The following is a 22376-nucleotide window of genomic DNA, read 5'->3' as shown; positions in this document are numbered from 1 at the left end:
ATAAAGACAGCTGTGGAGTCCGGCGAGCAAAAAGTCTCCTCTGTGAGCTGCTGGCCTTAAAGTTGTGAGCCAGCCATTCGGCTGCTGCATGAATCAGTTTGCTCTGGAGCCCTCCTTCCTGAGCCGAGGCAAAAATGGGTGAGCTGGAGGCTAAAAAAATGTGAGCTAGCTCACACAAACTCAGCTTAGAGGGAACACTGCCAATGCTCCCTCTAAGCTGTGGAGTCCTGTGAGCAAAAATCCTACTTTGTGAGCTACTGGCGTTAAAGTTGTGAGCCAGCGGTCTGGCTACTGTCTAAATTAGTTTGCTCGGGAGCCCTCCTTCCTAAGCTAAGACAAAAATGTGTGAGCAGGAGGTTAAAAACCTGTGAGCCAGCTCACACTCACTCAGCTGAGAGGGAACACTGGTGGCAGGTGGGTCTACTCCTGGAGCACCCTGGGGACTTGGGGCCCCACATCCCAGCCCAGCACAAACCCACCACACCTGAAGGGGGGGGGGGAAAGAGATTGAGTTTATACCCCATGGCCCTTCACTACCTAAAGGTGTATCAGAGCGGCTGACAAACTCCTTTCCCTTCCCCTCCCCAGAACAGACAGACACCCTGTGAGGTAGGTGGGGGGCTGAGAGAGCTCTTGTCAGAAACGGCTCTTTTTCAAGAACAGCTCTTGTCAGAACTGTGGCTTGCCCAAGGTCATCCAGCCAGGTGCAAGTGGAGGAGGGGTGGGGAATCAAGCCCGGTTCTCCCAGATCAGAGTCCGCACACTTCACCACGACACCAAACTACACGGGATTGACGGGGGCTGCCATTCTCCGTGGAGGCAGGCCGAGCCAAGCTCTAAATCCCCGACCCTGTGGACGGCCAGCAGGAGGGGGGCAGACTCATAAGGCACAGCTGCCCCCAGCAGAGACAGGCTGATTCCCAGAGCTGGAATCGGAAGAAAGGAAGGCGGGGCTGGCCACACAGAGAATCCAGGGGTCTGTGCCTTGTGCTTGGCTCCCCCTACCTTGCCCGCTTTCCCCTCCCCTTGGAAGCAGGACAGATTCACGTCCGCATTCTGCCTGCAGCCCCTCCACCGAGGCAGCTCCACGAAGTCAGCTGCTGCGGAAGTCAACGTTTGCTCTGGGCCAGCTCCCAAGAGACACTGCTTTCTACCCGTGAGCCCCAAGCCTCACCCACCTGCAGCGTGGCATGCCTGGCCAGTGGAAGGCTGGGTGGCAGCCCCGAGAGAGGGAAAGCACCCCGTCACAGCGGGTCCCCCCCTTGCCGGCCCCACCCCCAGGGAAGTGCCATCGTCCGGAGTCTCTAGCCGCAAGCGCAAGCGTGGACCTTACCTGGCCGGTGTTCAGAGATGACCCATAGGGTTGGTAGTTTCACTAAGCCCAGGATGGCTTCCTGGATGCGTGGGTGGCGGCTCTGCCGATACGGCAGACACCTTCTCCTCTTCCCTTCTTTTAAGGCAGGCTGCTTTGGGGTTGAGGTTCCTCTCTGGGGGCAGCAGGAGGAGGAGAAGAGAGGCCGTTAGAATGGGAGGAAGCAAACCACAGAGATCTGGCCAGTCAGGCCCAGCATGCTTGCTTGCTTGCTTATTTATTTATACCCTGCCCTACCCCACAAGTGGGCTCAGGGCGGCTTACAACATAAAACCATCAGGCAAGAGGACAATAAAAGGCAGGAACGAAGAAGAACAAAAACCCGTGCCTCGTGTCAGGCAAGGAACGCCAGTGCCCAAATAATACCCAAAACGGGCAAGGGCCCTGGGAGGGGGACCGTGGACAGGGGAGAGCAGAACGGGTGGACGTCCATCACCTCAGCCAAAGGCCTGGCGGGAGAGCTCTGTTTTACAGGCCCTGCGCAACTGCAGTGTGTCCTGCAGGGCCCCTGGGCTCACGTGGGGGCATGTGTGGCCCTAGGCCTGACAAAGCTTAAGCGGGCGTCCCTCGGGCTGGGGACCCCCAGGAGGGGCTGGTCAGACGAGCGTATTGGGGGGGGCAGTCCCACAGGTCTGATGATCCCAGGCCTTCAAAGGTCAAAAACATGACCTGGAACCAAATCCGGTACTCCGTCGGCAGCCAGGGCAGTCAGCGCGGCATGCGTGCTGCCACAATCGGCACTGCCTGCACTTTCCAGATCAGGCTCAAGGGTAGCCCCACCTGGAGCGAGCCACAGTAATCCAGCCTGGAAGTGACCACGGCATGGATCACCGTAGCTAAGTCCCCTGTGGGTGTGTGTGTGTGAGAGAGAGAGAGAGAGAGAGAGACAGGGAACCGGTTGCCTGATTAGCCGAAGATGATAAAAGGACCATCTGGCGACCGAAGTGAGCCGGGCCTCCATAGGGAGCGAGGCATCCAGCGTCACCCTGAGACTCCTCACCCTCGGCGCCCCACCAAGAACCGGAAGCCCGATCCCCGATCCCCCACGACTCAGGTGCAGGACCTCCGTCTTTGCTGGGGTCCCCCTCAGCCGGCTGTGCTGCAACCGTCCCAGGACGTCTGGGGGGCTGAGTCCAGCCAGCCGCCCACCAACAGGCAGAGCTAAATCAAGCCAGCCTCCGGCCCTTGCAGCAGTGCCCTGGGTGCAGCTTCCAGGCAGAGGGCCTTTCAGCTCGGCCAGTGAAGCAACACCCGCCCCAGAGAGCCGGGCCATGAGCCGCTGCCACCACCACCCCCGGCACTTGCCCCCTTCCTCAGATCCAGGCTGGAGTCAGCATGCGGACGGAAGGCCTCCTCCGTCCCCTCCCGGCACGGGAGCCCATGTCTGTAGGGAAACTGCCTCCCTCCCAGGCCAGCAGGGCCTTCATGCCCACCTCCTCGCTGACCCCTGCAGGTCCCCTCCGCCCAGACTTGCACGCCGAGCAGGCTGGCCCCCCTCCCACACCCGGACCAGCAGGACCCCTCCCAGGGAACCGGCGACAGGAGGCCGGGCAGGGCCTGGGGGAGCCCTTTCGGCAAGGCCACCGGTGTGGCTGCATGCAGGCCTGCCACTGCCACCGGGATGCTTCCCTCCCCCCCCCCCCCCCCCCCCCCCCCCCCCCCCGCCCCCCAGCGTGTTAGTCTGGCCCTTTCCCACGCCCAGGTGGGAGCGGAGAAGAGAAACTGCGCGCGCGCATGCACACACCGTGGCTGGCAGAAGCGCCAGAGCAGGCAGGATGTCATTCAGTGCTTCAAAACACCACACACACACACACACCCCCGTGCGTGCTGGAAATACATCTGATGAGAAAGCGCAACACAAAGCACAGCTGTGCCCGGCTGGCTCACGGGGAGGGATTTAAGCAGGGAGGGGGGAAAGAGAGCGAGAGCACGGGCTCACGTGAGTGTGTGTGTGTGTGTGTGTGTGTGTGTGTGTGGCCCATTTGATGGGAGGGGTGTGGGCAATGTTCCCTCTAAGCTGTGAAGTCTTGTGAGCAAAAATTCTACTTTGTGAGCTACTGGCATTAAATTTGTGAGTGAGCAATTTGGCTACTGCATAAATTAGTTTGCTCTGGAGCCATTCTTCCTGAGCTAGGACAAAAATTTGTGAGCTGGAGGCTAAAAAACTGTGAGCTAGCTCACACTAACTCAGCTTAGAGGGAACACTGGGTGTGGGGGCTCCGAGGTCTCTCCCACACTCTCTGGGACACCGGAGGGAGGGCGGCCACAGCTCCACTCCGGCAGAGGCAGCAGCCAGGAAGGAGCGGCTGCCTGATTTGCAAGCCGACCCCTAGAGAGGGCGTCTCAAGGATGATGACACGGGCGGGAGGAGACGGAGCCACGGAGAAGGGTCAGCTTGGCTCTTGGCAGCAGCTGGTGCCCCTCCGAAGTCTGGCAAGCCCCACAAGGATTATGATAAATGGACTTGACAGAACGTAATTTAAATAAGAAATTATAGCCAAGGGTGGTGATCCAGAGCCCCTGGGGCTCCGGGGGCAGAGAGCGCTCAGCGCGGACATTCGTGACACGGAAGACAAAGGGGGGGGGGCTCGGCTTCATCAGCCCTCCCGGGGACCACCGCAGCCTCTCCCCTCCCCCTTCAAGAGTCAAGAGCACTTCCTCCCTTCGGCCATAAAATAAGTCCACAAGAACTGGCACAAACACTGAGCCCTTTCCTGCGCGCATACACACACACACACACCCCATTCCATATCAATACACTTTATGCAGGAGCTGGCAACCGGCAGGGGCACCTGAATAAGAAGCCCCCTCCAGACCACCACCCCCCGGGAGCCTCCCCCTCCTGGGCCCAGCCACCTCCACCCCCAGTGGGCCTGGCCAGTCAGCCCCTAGGCGTTCTGCCCCCGCCAGCCCTCCTTGGCCCTTTTTTCCCCCCGGTCTATCCTGTCTTCACGCGAGCCCCACCCGCCGAGGGGCAGACGGGACACGAGGAGCCCCGCCTCTGCTGAGGAGGCTGACAGAGCCCCCCCCCGCCCTGCCCACCTCTGACTTGCTGCTCCAGGCTGAGGATGACGGCCACGGCCTGGTGGAGGATCAGCAGCTTGGTCTGGGGCTTCTCACTCTTCAGGTGGAGCTGGCACATCCGGCCCAGCTCCTTGAACGCCTCGTTGATGTCCCGGACCCGCAGGCGCTCCCGGGCGTTGTTGGCCATCCTCCGCTCCCGTTCCCGCTCCAGCTTCTGCTCTGGGTTCAGATCCTCGTCCTCGTTGGTGCTGCTGCAGAGGCACAGAGAGGACCCTGAGCCCTGGGAGAGGCCTCCTCCGGGCAAGCACGGCACTCGCCCGCCCTCCACCCCCCGCCCCAGACTGCATTCCCCTCGTCTGAAAGGCAAGGGACGGAGGACTCCTGGAGGCCCACAGGACGGGACTCGAAGCCAGTTCCTCCGGGCCAAGGGGCTTCTCCGGGGGCGACTGCTGGCGGCCTCGTGTCTGGCATCAACAGCATGACCCCTGGATCCCGGCCAAGCCAGTCAGCACTACCTGGGAAGTCTGCTTTAGAAACCCTACGAGAGACGGTAAGCCCCTGCCCCCCCCCCCCCCACACCAGGGCTCCACAAACCCCGGATGCCCACAGGTCACCACAGCCCTTTGCAACCTCATTGTGGGGGCCCGCATATTTCCAGCACCGCTTTCACTGCAGCCTCTTTCAACAATTCACAGTGGAAGTTCAAAGGGTGGGGTCCAACCAGCTTTTCCACTGGGGGAGAAAGGGCCCCCCCCCCCCCGACCAACAAAACGGCTGTGCTTGGGATCCCTGGACCTGCATCAACAAGAGCCACACACAACGGCTATAATAAGGACGGACGCCTGGCCAAAACCAAGAAAAGGAAGGAAGGAAAGAAGGAAAGAAGGAAGGACACCAGTGGCTGGATCCAATCCGAAGCTCATTTATAATTTCACATCAAAATATTACATTGCATGACACAAAAACAAGTGTGTCTGGAGTTCTTGGCGCTGCTGAGTGCGTGTCCATGAGCTCAGTGACCGCCCTTCAGTGGCGGCCATCAGGAGTCCCTTCCCTTGCATTTCAAACGAGTGGAAACGTTACTTCTGCTGCCATTCAGTGGTGGTAGGCCAGTGCATTTCTTCACCGATAGCCTTCTAGACTGGGGCTCTGGTTTTCAATCAAATGGAGCTTTTTGAAGCAGCAATGGGATGATGAGAAATTAGGGAGAAGTCAGGCTAGGGTTAGAGGTCAGCTTTTCGTTGTGACGGATCACAAATCAAGATTACCCAACAATTTATAGACTACAACCAGTGTTCCCTCTCAGCTGAGTGAGTGTGAGCTAGCTCACAGTTTTTCAGCCTCTGGCTCACACATTTTCGTCTCAACTCAGGAACGGATGGCTCCAGAGCAACCTAAGTTATGCAATAGTAGCCCAATCGCTGGCTCACAACTTTAATGCCAGGAGCTCACAAAGTGGAATTTTTGCTCACAAGAAGACTCCGCAGCTGAGAGGGAGCCCTGAGTACAACACTTTGATCACCGCTTTAAAAAAAAATTATGAGACCCTGGGAAGAGGTTAGGGTCTGGGGTCCGGGGTACCAAGGACTTGAACATTCGGTCACTAAAACATGAAACCCTGGAAGGCTGAAAAGTATGTGTGGCTGCTAAATTTCTGGGCTCGCTCCTGGAGCCAAAGAAGAAGAGAAGAGATTGGATTTATACTACCCCCCCCCCGCACTTCATTTCTCAGAGGAGTCTCAGAGGGGCTGACAGACTCCTTTCCCTCCCCCTCCCCACAACAGACAGACACCCTGTGAGGTAGGCGGGGCTGAGAGAGCTCTGAGAGAAATGGCTCTTTTTCAAGAACAGCTCTTATCAGAACTGTGGCTTGCCCGAGGTCATCCAGCAGCTGCAAGTGGAGGAAGAGTGGGGAATCAAACCCGGTTCTCCCAGATTAGAGTCCACGCTCTTAACCACGACACCAAACTGGCTCTCGCACCAAACTCTCACACAATATTTGTCCTGGCCTGTTCTGCACAAGCCCATCTTGTGTGAGTGAATGAAACCCCCCAGAATGAAGGCGAAAGGCCACCTTGGCAGGCAGGAAAGAGAGAGCCGATTCTGCCACTTTGTTCTTCCCACTGCTGACTGGCAAGCGCCTTCTCGGCTGGCCAGCGGGGAGCTCAGCTATCCACAGGCTGGGGGGCTGGGAGCCTGCGTGAACTATTTAGGGAAACGCCACATTCCTTCCACAGTGGACTGTGCAGAGGGCCACGGGTTTTAAACCCACACGTGCTCTCCTTAATGAGCCTCCCCCAGGACCCAGCCGCTCCATCCAAAGGCGTCCTCGTGGCAGGCAGACCAGTGGCCCAGACCAGCGGGGCACGGGGAGGGCAGCCGCTCTACCTCGTCCGGCCTCTGGAGGAGAGCTTGATGTCTTTCTGGGAGGACTCGTCGTCGGACTTCATGTCATCGGAGGAGGCAGGGTCGTGTGCGTTTTCATCCTTCTCCTTGTGCTCCGACTTGATCTCGGCTGGACCCAACGCGACGGACTGGCCCAGCAGCCCCGCCGACAGTGCTGCGTGCAAAGCCAACAGGCCGTCACTGCCCATCACAAGACCACCAGCCCCCCCCCCCCTTTGTCTCACACTCGCCCTGCTAAGAGGAGGACGGCCAGGAAACTCACATCCAGCCGCTGATAAGATACAGAAAAGGGGACCGGCACGTTAAGAGTGGAGGCGGGGCTTTCCAGAGCCTTCCCATGGGAATTCTCTTCCCACCTCTGTTCCATGAACAGGGTCAGAGTTTCAGACTCCCCCGGATGCAGCCACGTGGGGTATTCTGAGGGTCCGCTTGGGCAGAGGTGTGTGTCATACAGACTGATCTGGCTACAGGACTGAGTTACAGTCACAAAGCATGCCCGCATTGGGGGAAGGGGCTGAGATCAAAAATGTCAAGCAGGGCTTAGGGAGGGGTTTTTGGCTCAGCTGTAGGAGGGGGGAGCATCTGCTTTCAACACCCCCCCCCAGCAGCATCTCCTCTTACAGGGTCACCTGGGCAGGTGATGGGAATGGTCTTTCTCAGCCGGAGATCATGGAGAGCTGCGGCCGCTCACAGGAGACCTGAGCGGGCTATTCGTGCCACTTGGTATAAGACCGTTTCGCATGTTTGGGCGACAAATAAAAAAGGTTTTTCTTCTCGACTTGAATGACCCTGGTGCTTATTTAACAGCCAGCTGGTTAGAAACGATCAGAGAATTTTCGAAGTGAGACCTGTTAACTAACTGATTCTGCCACTGCAAAGAAAGTCGCTACACTGGAACACAAGCCTACGTCGGCAACGTCTGCAAAAGGACTACGAAATGCATCCTCCGGTGGAAACGCATCCCCTGGAGATGAGAGAGACAGGGAACCGGTTGCCCTAACCCCCAACTATCCTCTGCGCAAAGAGCAGCAGAAGATGCTCCAGGCGAAATGTGCCAGCGTGACTCACAGGGCAGGTGGCTGAAGACGACTCCCCCTTCACCAGGAATGCCCACCCATGGCCAGGACCTTTCAGAACAACATGCAAAGGCGAGCCAGGAGTGCTCAGGGCAAGGGGGACGGGGTGATCCAGGAGCATCTAGGCTCACGGGAAGTGCATACTACCGCTTCCCTTCGGGAGGCAGTCGGCTCACAAATACCACCATGTCTGTCCTGAAGAGGCACCGTCAAGCCAGGGAAGAGGGCAGCGGATGCGCACGCAGATGAGGCACCCCCATCCGGCCGGGGGCGGGGCAGGGCTTACCTCTGTAGCTTTCTGGTGCTTTATGGTTGAGTTCTGCACTCTGAGCAGGAACCGTGCTGGGCAGGACAGAGTGGCTGCTTCCAAGGCTGACGCTGTCTTCCCGGTGAGAGGCGCCCTGGAACACACAGAGGCACACACAGGCTCAGCCAAGCAGGGCAGCTGACTCTGGGACAGAAAAGCCCAACTCCTCCACAGTAATGGCCACAGGAGGCTCACACAGGAAAACTCCCCAGTGGATTGTGCCCCAAGCGAAAAGCGTTCTGGTGCACATGGCAACTAACGTCACACGCTGAGAACTGCAAAGCCAGACCAGCCTCTTGGGAAATGACACTGTCCACGCATCCCAGGGCCAACCGTGCGAACCTGCCAGAGTCCGGAAGAACCTGCCCCCCCTCCCCCCGTTCTTGCAGCACAGAGCCTCACCCTCCTCGACATGACGCCAGTGTGGCACCAGGCGGGCTGCAAGCAGGAGCCTGGTCCGGTGGCACAGCAAGAAACGGCCCCCCTGAGCAAACCACTTCCAAGTGGGCCTTGTTCCCACAAGGAAGCAAAGAACACCCTGCCCTGGGCCCATGCCAAACCCTTCCACACCAGGAAACAAAGGCCACTCAAAGAACTCTACAGCAGAACCATGCAGACACACCAAGCTGGCGAGGAGGGGAAGTGTCGTAGGCCACCTGCCAGGGTCCAGTGAGGTAGCTTTTTATGCGAATGCCTACCAGTGAAGAGCAGCCGATTAAGCCCGTAAGAAACGTTTTTCTTTCTCTTTTCGTATTTTTGCAGTGTGTGTGTGTGTGTGCCCATGCCTGGAAGTCATGGCGACCTCTGGCAACTCCTACTGGAGTGTGGATGACGTTCAGACACACGTGGCTTCACAGCCTGCCTCTGCCTCCCGGCTTTGGTATTCCTTGGAGGTCTCCCATCCAAATATTTGCCACGGTTGGCCCTGCTCAGGTTCCATGATCTGGTGAGATCCGGCTTGCCAGGAGAAACTCAGTTTTTCAATAACTCTTCCAATCCTAGGAAATTGCTGAGCCTGGACTCCCCTCTTGAGTAATTAATGCAGCTCTTCCCCGTCACACGCTCAAGTATTTTGCTCCCACTAGAACCGAGGCACCACACCCTGATGCAGGTTCATCGCCTTAATCATTCTACACCGTTCCCCATAAGCTCCGATTCACTCCCCACCCCACCCCAGGAATAGTCGCACAGGGCCTAGTTAATGTTTCCTGGGTGATACTCCGATTTTCTTTAACACTGGCCAGGGTATGGTGTTTTTTTTTAAAAAAAAAGCCACAGGAGAAGGATCTGGAGCCTGGGCAGCAAGAAGTTTGGCTTCGGTATCACTGGCAGCCCAGGCTCGGGGGCTGGGAACACAAACCGCCTTCTCCACAAAGGCTGCAGGAAGCTCCATCCACGGGAGGGGAGAGGAGGGGAGAGTTAAAAAAATAAAGCTTGGTTGGTTCTGCCTCAGAGGTTTAGTGTTTCAATATTCTAGTTCCAGGGGGGCTCGAACACAAGGGGGCTTTCATCCCAGATGTCTAAACGGCTTCAGAATGTCCCTGTGACACTGTCCTTGGAGCAAGGGGTTCACACCAGGCAGCTGTCAGACCTGCGGAAACGTTCACATTAGGGCCTAATCTAACCACAACAGGCCGACAGGTAATTTCCGAAGCTCAGCAAGCACTCTCTCGAATCGAATCCAACTGCTCGTTCTCTAAGCCTCCACGGAGGATCTTGTTCACGCTGGACCACTCAAACCCTCCTGGAGGGGAGGCTGGACCGGCTGCAGCTCAAAGCCCCTCCCCGCCTGTCTCAAGTCTTGTGGGGGCCTCCCAGCACCTCATCCCCACCCCCCGCCAGTATCTCCTGGTTCCTCTGGAACTGCCTCCCAATCATCTAAACAGCTCTCACGTTTCACAATGTTGCCGAAGACCTTCTGGGTGGCTCCCTATCTGGTCATAATTACTTTAGTGAGAATAATTTTATTCCACCTCTTCCATCGCTTGACGCTGCCTGTTGTTGTTGTTGTTCAGTCGCACAGTCGAGTCCGACTCTTTGCAACCCCATGGACAAGATCTCGCCAGGCCCTCCTGTTTTCCGCAGCCCTCTGAGGTTTGCTCAATTTCATGTTCGCTACCTACCACACACTTAATCCTTAACCATGAATTACAAACCCATAAAACGGCACCACTCCCATCATGGAACTCTCGAGGCTTGTCAGAGCGCAACGCAGCACCACACAGGAGCCCCCGCCAGAAGGCACAGTGCCACGCCTCCTTGGGGAGGCCCTCCCTCGGCCAGGGGCTTGGGCTTCTCTGCGCCCGACATCAGCAGCCCTGCCGGCTGGCCTTTGGGGAGGCATCCTCCAAGAGACACTGTCCAGGGACGCTCTGTGGCAAACCCAGGGAGGCAAGGGCCAGGAAGCTTCCAGGGGAAAGTGACGCAAAGACACACCAGAGTAGTATCAGCTCATCACAGGACCGCTGGGCAGGAGGTGTGCTTGGTCATCGCCCCAGGCTCCCCAAGAGGCCGAGGCAGAAAGTTCACACCAGGACCCCTCCCTGACCGGAGGTCAGGTGGAGAGGCCCTGCTTTAGGACCTTGTGCAGGGTCTTCTCAGTGGTTGCTCCTAACCCTAACCCTTGCTCATGAAGTTAATTTGAACCCGTCCACTCAGAAGGAAGGGTGTTGGGTACGTGTAAAAACTTCCTTGTCCACCGCCGCTGCCTTTCTGCATCCAAGTCTTCTGCCCACTCGGTCACGCTGTGGTTCTTACTACCCTGCTTAACACACACTGCTTATTAAATGAACATTTTCATTTTAGGTATTACCACTGGTTTCTCTGACTGCTTTCAAGCGTGCTGTGTGCCCCTTCAGAATTGGGGAAAGCAGCTCCTAAGCCCCCGCTCTGCCAAGGAAGCCTATGCCCACATCTGGGGCGAGTGCCCACTCCTTGGCAATGGCACCGGGGGGCTCCTGCCCTGGCCAGAGAGTTCAGGCAGGGCTGTGTCGTCAGGCTCGGCAGCCCCTGCCAGGCCCGTCCTGACACGGAAGGGATCCCTCCTCCACACGCTCAGCGGAAGGCGAGATGGGGCAGGACTTGACGTTCTGGGTGGAATAAAGAGCCGCTGAAGCAGCCACAATTAACAGAGAAGCAGGAAATGGATTTGAAAAGCTGGCTCAGAAATTAAGCAAGTGTAACAATAAAATTGTGCCTGGTGATGCAACTCGTAATGAAGGAGCTGAATCACTCATTTCCTTGCTTCTCCTGTCAAGGACATTTCCAAGGAAATCTAATTTTTGCAAAAGTCAGTAAAGCAGCTAACATTCACTGCACTGCTGATGTATGTTCAGAAGGTGCTGCTGAATCTTAATGAATGCCCACCGGCCGAGGGACTTGCTCGTGAGGGGAGGACGGCCCGTCTCGCTCAGCACACGGGGGCTAGAAACGCAGAACTCCGCACTTGGCCAAGGAGGAGCCGAGCCAGCGGCCCCTGAGGGACAGGACAGCAGCAGCAGCAGCACACCGAGTCTGACCCAGGCTCTGGGGCAGTGCCTGTGCCCACCCAGGTCCCCAGGGGCTCTCCGCACCCCTGGCATCACTGGCCTTGCTCTTCCTGGCAGCAGCTTTCGAGGGTCTGAGACAGCCCAAAGAGGTCCCACTGCCACCAGGGCTTCTTTCCACCGGGAATGTCAGGACAGGTGCTCCGCCACTGAGGCACAGCGCCCCCCCCCTCCCCGGGTCAGCATCCCTCCCAAGGACCCGCTGGGCTCTAGTCCCCTCCTGCACCCGTGCAAGTTCACGAGACACACACAGAGTCAGGCACTGGGCTGCTCCAGATCAGCCTGGCCTCCTGGGACTGGGAGAAGCTGTTTCAGGTGGGGCTGTTTCCATATCATTTTTTTTAAACTGGAGATGCTCCACTCAGGGCACCACGGCCCTTCCCCAAGTCCCCCTGCAATCTGCACACACCCGTCTTCGTACGGGGCATTCCATAGAATCACAGAATGGAAGGGACCTCGCAGGTCCTCTAGTCCAACCCCCTGCACTCTGCAGGTGTGTAGCCGAAAGAGAGCCCTACAACATACCCGAGAGATGGTCGTCCAGCCTCCGCTTGAAAACGTCCAGCGAAGGAGCCTCCACCCCCTCCCGAGGCAGTCCGTTCCACTGCTCAACCACTCTGACAGTTAGGAGGTTTCTCCTGATATTTAGCCGGTAGCGACTCCCTTGTGATTTCCCCCCATTAGATCTAGTCTTGCAATCCGGAGCAAGAGAGAAGAGATCTGCTCCACCTTCTACATGACAGCCCTTCAAATATGTCCCCTCTAAGCCTTCTCTTTCCCAGGCTAAACATACCCAACTCCCTCAGCCTTTCCTCATAAGACTTGGATTCCAGCCCTCTCAGCATCCTGGTTGCCCTCTTCTGGACACGCTTGAGCTTGTCAACATCCTTCCTAAAATGTGGTGCCCAAAACTGGACACAGGACTCCAGGTGAGGCCTGACCATAGCAGAACGGAGCGGAACGACCACCTCCTGTGATCTGGACACAAGGCTTCTGTGAATGCATCCTAAGATTGCATTCGCTTTCTTTGCAGCCACAATCACACTGCAGGCTCACGTGGCCACCTCCAGCAGGCACAGCTGCCGGTTTGCATTCGCTTTCTTCGCAGCCACAATCACACTGCAGGCTCATGTGGCCACCTCCAGCAGGCACAGCTGCCGGCTCTTCCTTCTGGACGAACACCACCGACCACCCACCCTTCCTGCTCAGGACCTGCTAGCAAGAGGATTCAAACCCAGGAGGCAGCAGGAGGAGGGGGAGGAGTCGACCCGTCCCGCAGACCCAGGCAAAGAGGAAATGGCTGCTTACCAGCCGGCTGGTCGTGACGAGACTGGACGCGCCGAAACTGGAGCTCAAGCCGCTCACGGGCCCGTTGTGGGATGGTCCCAGTAAACTGTGTATGTCTCCGTGGGCCCCGGCCAGGCTCGTCGAAGGCCCCACCGCGTGGTTCCGCAGCACGTGGATCGCGTCGTCCAGTCTGTCCAAGCGGTCCTCCATCCGGGACTGCTGCGGGGAGAGGGGGAGGGGGAGCAGGAGGGTCATTTACCACACCCCTCTGCCAACACCACGACCCTCTCATGCTGGCTACGAGGGGAGGCGGGAAAAGGCCGTGTCAGAAGAGCCGGGGAAGGAATGAAGAGGGTGCAGCAGCCCTGCCTTGAAGCCAAGGCGACCCCCTAAGAGTCACTCGACTCAGCATTTTAGGACACAAACAGAGACATTAGTGAAAATGTTAAAAAGGGGGGGGGGTTCTGGATAAGAGAAGGACTGAAACAAATGTCGCACAGTTTCCCTAAAGATGGTGGCTCTTCAGTTTAAAAAGTTTGTGTTCCAAATCTGGAGGGGAGTAGTGTGTGTGTGGGGGGGGCAGCTTTACGGCTGTGGAATGGTTGGGGACTGGCTCTCTTTCACAGAGTTTGAGACTGGCTGTTATGGCTATTTAATTCCAATTTTATGGCTGCTTACTGTTTTCAACTGCTCCCTTCAGTATCTTGGGCTATTTATGCTTCTGTGTTCCTTTCAGTGTTATCGCTCTTATTATATTCTGCTGTTTTCGTGTGTGTGTGTGTGTTAAAGTGCTCTGATTTATCAGCTACCCTCGGGTGTCTGTCCGCGTGGGCAGAAGGGCAGGAGTGTGCCACCGGCAACCGGGGACTCCCTCTTCTTGGGCTTCCGGATCTTCGGCGAGAACCCTGCTCCATCCTCCCAAGCACTCAGAGCATTTCCACCAGTGTTCCCTCTGAGCTGAGTTAAGTGTGAGCTAGCTCACAGTTTTTTAGCCTCCGGCTGACACATTCTTGTCTCCGCTCAGGAAGGAATGGCTCCAGAGCAAACTAACGGATGCAGCAGCCAAACCGCTCGCTCACCACTTTCATGCCAGCAGCTCAGAAAGTGGAATTCTTGCTCACAAGACTCCACGGCTTAGAGGGAGCACTGATGTCCGCCCCCCTCGAAGACCGAGCAGGCACTGGGTGGGTGGTGGGGGTGTGTGTGTTTAAACTTGGGTTTCCCACATCCTCTGACCGTCATTCTTATGGCATCCTCTTTCCCTTGTTGAGGTTTATTGCTTGCTTGAAATTATGCAAACATTATTTCGAAAAAAGAACACCCATGTGCTGATATTACAAACCGGCTGAAGAAAGGGATGGGTCCCTGTGTCATGCTGCCCTAACACCACACAGATGGCTCCCTTCGGAGGAAATGTGTAAGTAGAGTTAAACTGGCAAATCACAAAGGCACCATCTAAAGAGAAAAGAGTACCTCACAGACATCCTTTAAGAAGGACATAGCATCTTGCAAATGCTCGTGAAGCTGTTGCTCAACTCGGTTTTTCTGGCAAAGTCAAGACAGAACAGGAAGCAAAGCACAGGTTAAGGAATTATAAAGAGGTGAGGCACGCAGCTGGGGGTGGGGGTGGGGGTGTCGGCCTCAATGGTTAGTTCAGTTAATCCAACAAAGATTTCGTCACCCTAAGAAACAAGAAGACCAATGCCAGATACTGGGGAGGCCCTGGAAACCCCCGGCTGCACATTCCGCTCAAATGCTATGGTTTCATTTATTCACTTATGTCATTTACAGTCCCTGGGACTCAAGGGGGATCACGCAGAGCGAGTCGGCCCCACTGACGGGACAGGACTGTCCAAATAAACAATGAAACAGGATTTTGGGCTGTGGGACCAACCAGAAACTTCGAAAGAGAACGGAAGCAAAGTAAATGCTTAACGTGACACATCAAACGATGCAGATTCTCTCGTTAGCTGACTTAAGGGAAAAAGTTATTTGGGGGGAGCTGACAAGATTTGTAAAACCCTGATCAGTACATCAACCCCCCCCCCAAAAAAAGCCGTTGTACTCCCAGCCAGTGTTCCCTCTGAGCTGAGCTAGTGTGAGCTAGCTCACAGGTTTTTAGCCTCCAGCTCACACACTTTTGTCTCAGCTCAGGAAGGAGGGCTCCAGAGCAAACTCATTGATGCCGTAGCCAAATCACTCGCTCACGACTTTCATGCCAGTAGCTCACAACGTGGAATTCTTGCTCACAAGACTCCACAGCTTAGAGGGAGCGTTGCTCCCAACTGCATTCAGACTCGAAGGACCATGTGCCATTGCGGTGCTACACCCCCCTGCAGAGGCACTAAAGAAACAGAGGAAGCAACAAAATCGCAGCAGTGGCAAGGACGTTAACCTTCAGCCTCCTTATACCCATTTCCATCCGACTGCCACTCCACTCCCAACGGCATCAATTCTTTGCACAGAAAGAAACTTATCAGCAAGAAATGTTCAAATACTTGTTTTAAAAGCGCTGCTAGTATCATTGCTGAATGAATAAGGAGAAGAAAACGGTGGAACGCTTAAGGAATGCTTCGCCGCAGCTCTTTTCTTACTCGAACCTTTGTGAGAACGAGCTGGTGGCTTACAAAGGGGGGGGGGCATGTGCGCTCATATGTGCCTCGCACCAGCTGCCTGTAGCAACGACGCCGGATGCCCAAGGAACAGATGGGGAAAGACCCAACCGGCATGTTTGGTATTGTTCACTTGAAGGCAGCCATTTGTAATGCTACCCCTACGGTTCTCTTGAGGGTTGTGCAGAATTCATTAAAGAAAACTAAAACAGCCAAGTCGTACCCCCGGCCTTCCAGCGGTCCTTACCAAGGAGTGCAGGGAATTTTCATAGCTTGGAGACGAAGGGGCCTGTCCTCCAGCCCTTGACCACTGGCTTGCACCTGTCCAAATCAACCAGAGGAAACTCAGAGGCAAAGACAACATTCAAAACACACGTTTCAATACAGGCCGAAGGATTGGACATGCTGGGGCTCTGGCAGGTTTAGACTGTCGCTGCTGTCAGCTGCCTCCACAGATGCTCTGAGTGTCGTGATACTTTTTACAAGCATGGACAGCGTCAGGAGGGAATTAGATAAATGTACGGAGCAGAGGTCCATCAGTGGCCCCTATTAGCCACAAGGTATAGACAGGAACTCTCAGGCTGGGGCAAGTGGTGCTCTGTGTTCTTGTTGCTTGGGGGGGGGGCAAGAGTGTGTGTGTGGGCTTCTAGTGTCCTGGCCCCCCACTGCTGGACCTCCTGAGGGCCCCTGGTATTTCTGGCCACTGTGTGACACAGAGTGCTGGACTGGATGGGCCATGGGCCTGATCCAACATGGGCTTCTCTGATGTTCTTATGTTCCCCGAGACACAAAAAGGTCACACAACAGTGAAGGATGCAACAGACAGAGACCACGCACCGTTGCTAGGGGCACCTCTACCAATCCTGGAGCCCTTTCCCCTAAATCCCAGGCACTCTTTTCTACCGCCATAAAACCAGGGCTCCACGGCATTATACCAACCCGGCCACAGGTCCTACTGATACACACTGCTGGCATGTCTGGCCAGCTCACAGTTTTCACAGTCAAAGGCGCCACCAGAGCATCAGGGAAAGTGTGGCTGGCAAGCAGATCACCAAATCCCACACGAGCCTTTCCACTACCCCACACCCAGTGGCTGCTTGCGATCGTCCCCAGAGGCAGCAGAAAAGCAGCGGAAGCCTCCGTCTCAGCACCTCAAAGGCAGCGCTCGAGATGCAGCCCTCGGGCCTCCCCGCTCCTCGGCAGGGAAACACCCTGCAAACCCCACCAGGTGAGACTGGATCACTCTGCCTATTTCCACCCTCACCACGCAGCAGGGGCCGAGACTTCGTTCCCCTGGATTCCCTTTCCCCCGTGCTTCCAAGGGCACCCAGTTCCTGTCGGTTTCTATTGCGAGTGGTGTGGCTGGACAGCACAAGATGTCCCACCCTCGCTGAAGCTGGGCAGCTCTCAGTCTGGACCGTTTTCAGAGGAGAGACCTTCCGGGTAGCCCTTTCCGAGTTCCAAGCAGGAGAGAGATTATTGCTGTATAGCTATGTAGAGCAGTGGCTGTGGCCACTGCTCTTGCAGACGGGCTTTGGGGTTTGGAAAGCTGGTTCAGCTGTTATGTTGCTTTACAGTTTCACCCAATAGTTCTGTTGTTTGCTAAATTTACTATTTCTAGGGTCCCGGCACAAAGCATTCAGGGCCCAGCCTGCTGCTTCGGACTGCAGGTGGGCCCTCGGATGGCTCAGCAACACTCCTCCGGGGGGCAGGATCTCCCTGAACCTGGCCCAGGCCCTAGTCTGAAAGGCTTTCCCTTGCACAGGCCAGTTTCCTCTCTGCACGGATGGCCGTTCGTTTTAAACAGAGGCGCCCCTCAATCGTTCGGCCCCCACTGATTGCCCTTCTGAGCCGGCTGTTTCTTCCCTTGTCCACAGAGGACGTGGGAAGAGAAGAAGAAGAAGAAGAGAAGAGAGAAGAGATTAGATTTACACTCCATGGCCCTTCACTTGGGAGTCTCAGAGCGGCTTACAAACTCCTTTCCCTTCCCCTCCCCACAACAGACACCCTGTGAGGTGTAGGAGGGGCTGAGAGAGTTGTTTCAAGGACTGCTCTTCAAGGACAGCTCTGACAGAACTATGGCTTGCCCAAGGTCATCCAGCAGCTGCAAGTGGAGGCATGGGGAATCAAACCCGATTCTCCCAGATTAGAGTCCACGCACTTAACCACTACACCAGACAGCTGGCTCTCAGTTTCCAAACTGGAAGGCGGAAGCCCTTAGAGCTCTTTAGGGAAGGGAAGTACAGCAAGGGGTCTATGACGCTCCACGCCACCCACAAGCCCGGTGAAGATGGGGGCTGAGGCCAAGGCCCTGCAGGAACAAATGCCCGTTTTGCATACCAGTTAACGAGGCAGCACAGCTGCAGCAAGGGCTTTCCCTATAAAAGGTTCTCAAAACCCCACGCTTTGGTAGGGAAGAGTGTTATAAGGTTACGTCACCCAGCCAGGAGTCCGGATTCCTCGTTAACTAACACGTCGGAGTCAGCGGGGCTTTCACAAATCCTCCGTGTGCCTGTGAAGCAGCTGCTCCGCGTTTCCCAGGCCGCCGAGGCCACGGCGGAGAAGCCACTCGGGATGCAGCAGCTGCCCGGAGGACGTCTCCACCTGAGGGAGGGCTCCTCCCCCTCCCCCCCAGCCCTTCCGAGCCACCCGCAAATTATTACACAGAGCATTGGTTTTCTAGGCAAGAATGCAGCTGCACCAGCTCCCCCTCTTCCTTGGCCGGAAAACTTTAGTGAGGAACAGAAAGTTGCCAGGTTGCATGGAGCGAGGCCGCGATCTTGCAGAGTGTCAGCAGATTTTAGCAAGTTATCCTACTGTCAGTGGTGATGTGAAAGATAACCTCCTCTGCTTAAAATCTAGCATTTCCCATTTTTCATCAACAGTATTGCTAGTTTCCAAAGCCTGATGAACTGGACAGAATACACGGCGGTTGAGAGAGACACCGGGCCCATCCACCAGCGGGGGTGGGTGGGTGTCGTTGGGTCAGTGTCAAGGCCCTGCAGGAGTCCGGGTGAGGTCCTGTCCCTGTTGTAGCCAAGGCAGAGCTCCTGCTGGTCTCTCTCGGCATGTTCCGGGCAGAAGACCAAACAGGCACTGGGCCTGGCAGACTCCGTGTACCACCAACTGCAACGGCTTCAGATATACTCGGTTTTCCGTTTCAGATATACTCCCCTCTCTATCCTCGGGATCAACGTAGAGGACAGTTACAGGGCAAGTTCCCAACAGGATGTCGCTAGCAAAAAGACGCTGGATCTTACCGCTGAGAGGTGATGGGGATCCAACCGGTGTCGAGGGATTTGATGGGAAACTACTGCTGGTATGGTCGGGTGAATAAATCTAAACAGTGGGGGAAAGAGAGAGAGAGACCTGTCAGCACAAGGAAAAATATCTACTAAAGAGCAGACTGAAAAGATGTCATAGAGCAGTGACCGCAACTCCATTTCACCACCTTGGAAGGGCCCAGAACTGGCTAGGCACCCTTCATTCCACTGCTTAACCTCTTGCTTGGACAATGGGCAAGTTGGGAGTGATGCCAAACACCCTCTGGCACACCCACCCCCTTTCCCCCTGCCCGCTTCCGGTCTTGGGCTTACACCGGCCCTGCCACTGCCTCCTCTCGTCTGAAGCCCAACTGTAGTTGGCCGTTCACCTGGACTAGAATGATATAAAAGGGTTAAAAGAGTTGGAACACTTTCCCTATGAAGAAAGGTTATGGCGCTTGGGGCTCTTGAGCTTGGAGAAATGACAGCTGAAGGGTGACATGATCGAGGTTGATAAGATTATGCGTGGGATAGAGCAAGTAGAGAAAGAAGACCTTTTCTCCCTTTCTCACAGAACAAGAACTCCTCGTGGGCAGTCAATGAAATTGCTGAGCAGTCGGGTTATAACAGATAAAAGGAAGTCCTTCTTCACCCAAAGAGTGATTCACACATGGCATTCACTGTCACAGGAGGTGGTGGCGGCTACAAGCATGGATGGCTTCAAGAGGGAACTGGATAAACATCTGGTCCATCCGTGGCTATTAGCCACAAGGTATAGATAGGAACTCTCAGGCTGGGGCAAGGGATGCTCTGTATTGTTGGGTGTTGCTTGGGGGGGGGCAACAGTGGGAGGGGCTTCTAGTGTCCTGGTCCCGCTGCTGGACCTCCTGAGGGCACCTGGTGTTTTTGGCCACTGTGTGACACAGAGTGTGTTGGACTGGATGGGCCACTGGACTGATCCAACGTTGGCTTCTATTATGTTCTTATAGGAACTCTCGGTCTGGGGCAAGGGATGCTCTGTATTGTTGGGTGTTGCTTGGGGGGGGGCAACAGTGGGAGGGGCTTCTAGTGTCCTGGCCCCACTGCTGGACCTCCGAGGGCACCTGGTATTTCTGGCCACTGTGTGACACAGAGTGTGTTGGACTGGCTGGGCCATTGGCCTAATCCAACGTTGGCTTCTCTTATGTTCTCTTATGCAACTGGCAAACTGTGCGTCCCGCTTGCCCTCCTCATCTGACCTGTCAATAACAATCGACTGTGAACAGCCACCCCATGCCGAGAAGGCCAATGCAAGAGCCACGGGCCGGATGGCTGGGGGTTGCCGGGCGGGGGGGGCGCCCCGAAGACAGGGAGGAGGGCTGGTTGTCTGACGTGGTGCTGAGGCATCTCCCGCGGCTTCCGCTGCCCCTGTGTGTTTCTATCTATTCCTCTCGTTGCCCCTGGGGTTTAGGGGTGTTCTCCCCCCTTCTCTGGAGCCTGCCTGGGTGTTTTTAGCAGAAGGGTAAAGTTCTTCTAACTAAAATAAATCGAGACGGGCTTGCACAAGAAAAGCTTTTCACAAACAACGCCCTTGTATCGCGACCCAATTTGCTATGTGCCCCCCTGCATGGACGATTCCTGCAATTCACCACCTGCAGCATCTCTGGAAAACAGAAACCAGACTGCGACCCGGGTCGCCAGGGTACAGACACGTGCCCAGAAACACAACAGCCAGCCAGTCACGTGGGTTCGTGGCTCTTCTCGTCCACAATAAGCAACTTCTCCTTCCCCGTCCATCGTGAGGAGGCAGGATAAGATCCAATATCAGCATCATTTGCAATCCTCGCTGTGCCTCGTTAAGAAGGAAAGAGGTCTCTCTTAAGGCCCCCAATTTCAGTACAAAAGGCAGAGCTCATTCTCCATGCAACCTCCCCCCCCCCACACCCATGAATCACTGGGGCCTTCTGCCAGGCTTAAAGGCTCACGGGACTCCTTTTCTCCCTCCTTTGCTCCAGTCATGGCCCATTCTAGTCTGCGGGATGCCAATATGCCCGGCTCTAATGAAGAGAGAGGCCCACACAAAGGCTGACCGACCGAGGGGCTGCTGCACCCAGCCGGGGGAGCTCCTCTCAGCCCTCCAGAGTCCCTTTCAGGGCAGCTTTGTCATGCTAATGACAGGGGAGCCAGAGCAACAAAAGCCATTCAGGATTACTTGGAAAAGTCAGTCCCAACACTGTCTCCTCTTTTGTTCAGGGACCACTGGCCAGTTAGCTATCCAAAGGCACAAAGGGTGCCCCCCCCCCCCGCCTCGGAGGTAGGAATCAAAACACAGGTTCCGACAAAGAGATTCGATATAATCAACAAAGTTAAACAGCCCTCCTCTTTGATCTCCTTTAAATTAAAGGCCAAGTGTTTTGATTTGGCATTAAGCACTGAAATAAACCAGATGTTCCTCCTGCCATATAACTCTCAGTGGGCACAATCTTGAAGGGTTATTGTTTGGCAAATGTTCAGGAAAACACATTAGAAATGGCGCAAATATCCTGATTTCCTTTGCTTTCTATCTACGCCGGTTCATTATCCAAGCGAACGTATAATCCACGGGACTTTGGGAACTGTGTGTAAATACTTTCATGTACAATTCTCTTTCTTGCCTGCTCTGAGATTAAGCCCACAATTATCCAGGCTTAAACCTAAAATAAAAGAACCTTTGCAAATGTATTATCTGGCCTTACACGTTTAATCACACAGGGTTCTGCGCGGCCTTTAATACTTACAGAGGAACAAAGATTGCATCCTCAGATTCACACATGAAAAGCTCCCCCCCCCTTTCTTAAAAAGATGCACACCAGCAGAATTACACACCAGACTCCCTCCTCATTATTACCCACAATATTTACAAGCCATGAAAAGACAGCATCTTTACAGCCTCGGGATGAGTCAACATGCCGTGCTAAGCAGAGAGCTGTTTTCAAAAAAAGGGTCTGTGCTGCTGCCACCTTCCTGAAGCATTGGGGGGGGGGTCAGAGGGGTGGCGGGTGGCACCGGGCATTCCAGGAGAGTGGGCTGCAGCCCAGAGCGGCCGAGCAGATGGAATACATCACCCTCTGCTATGACAGGGATGATTTATGGGCCGACCCGCCTGCTCCTCCACAGCAACAGCATCCTCCGATGACAGGACCGAGTTGCCATGACAACCACAGCCCGCCCTCCAGTTACACACACTTGCTCCAAAATCCCATCATGATCAAACTACAGGGCACGCCCCCCCCGCCCCCGCCCCCCCCCAAAAAAAACCTGGCCCAACAGCCTAACTTTGTGAGTTAATCGGGTTCACCCCACCCGGCCGTCTCCACAAAAAGAGAGGCCCAGGCTTCTCCTCATAAACGTCTCTGCGATGTGAGGCCCTCCCCGGCCAATGCAAAGCCAAATCTGGCCTCCTGAGAGATGCTGCCTGCTCCGCTTGGGATGCGGGCAACTGGGAGGCAGTGAGGTTCATTGCCCG

The 22376-nt window shown here is 55.6% G+C and overlaps 1 protein-coding gene across 7 annotated transcripts in view; it reads right to left on the bottom strand.

Annotated features, from left to right (window-relative positions):
• TCF12 (transcription factor 12) overlaps nt 1-22376 on the bottom strand; it is a 137743-nt gene that overhangs the window by 249 nt on the left and 115118 nt on the right. For 3 of the 7 annotated variants that reach the window (XM_015409186.1, XM_015409190.1, XM_015409192.1), the window contains 8 exons: nt 18890-18968; nt 15877-15950; nt 14491-14562; nt 13039-13236; nt 8165-8279; nt 6785-6956; nt 4415-4647; nt 1334-1487 (listed from right to left, as the gene is read on the bottom strand). In XM_015409186.1, coding sequence (XP_015264672.1) covers nt 1345-1487; nt 4415-4647; nt 6785-6956; nt 8165-8279; nt 13039-13236; nt 14491-14562; nt 15877-15950; nt 18890-18968 — 1086 coding nt within the window. In that variant the 3' untranslated portion in view covers nt 1334-1344. The remainder of the gene's footprint in view (nt 1-1333; nt 1488-4414; nt 4648-6784; nt 6957-8164; nt 8280-13038; nt 13237-14490; nt 14563-15876; nt 15951-18889; nt 18969-22376) is intronic. The other 4 variants (XM_015409189.1, XM_015409193.1, XM_015409187.1 and 1 more) reach the window with 3 other exon arrangements.

The sequence above is a fragment of the Gekko japonicus genome, unplaced genomic scaffold (genome assembly GCF_001447785.1).
Source record: "Gekko japonicus isolate JY-2015 unplaced genomic scaffold, Gekko_japonicus_V1.1 scaffold167, whole genome shotgun sequence".
In the NCBI taxonomy this organism is placed as follows: Eukaryota; Metazoa; Chordata; class Lepidosauria; order Squamata; family Gekkonidae; genus Gekko; species Gekko japonicus.
The sequence above is the reverse complement of the archived record's forward strand: the minus strand, read 5'-3'. Positions and strand labels throughout refer to the sequence as shown.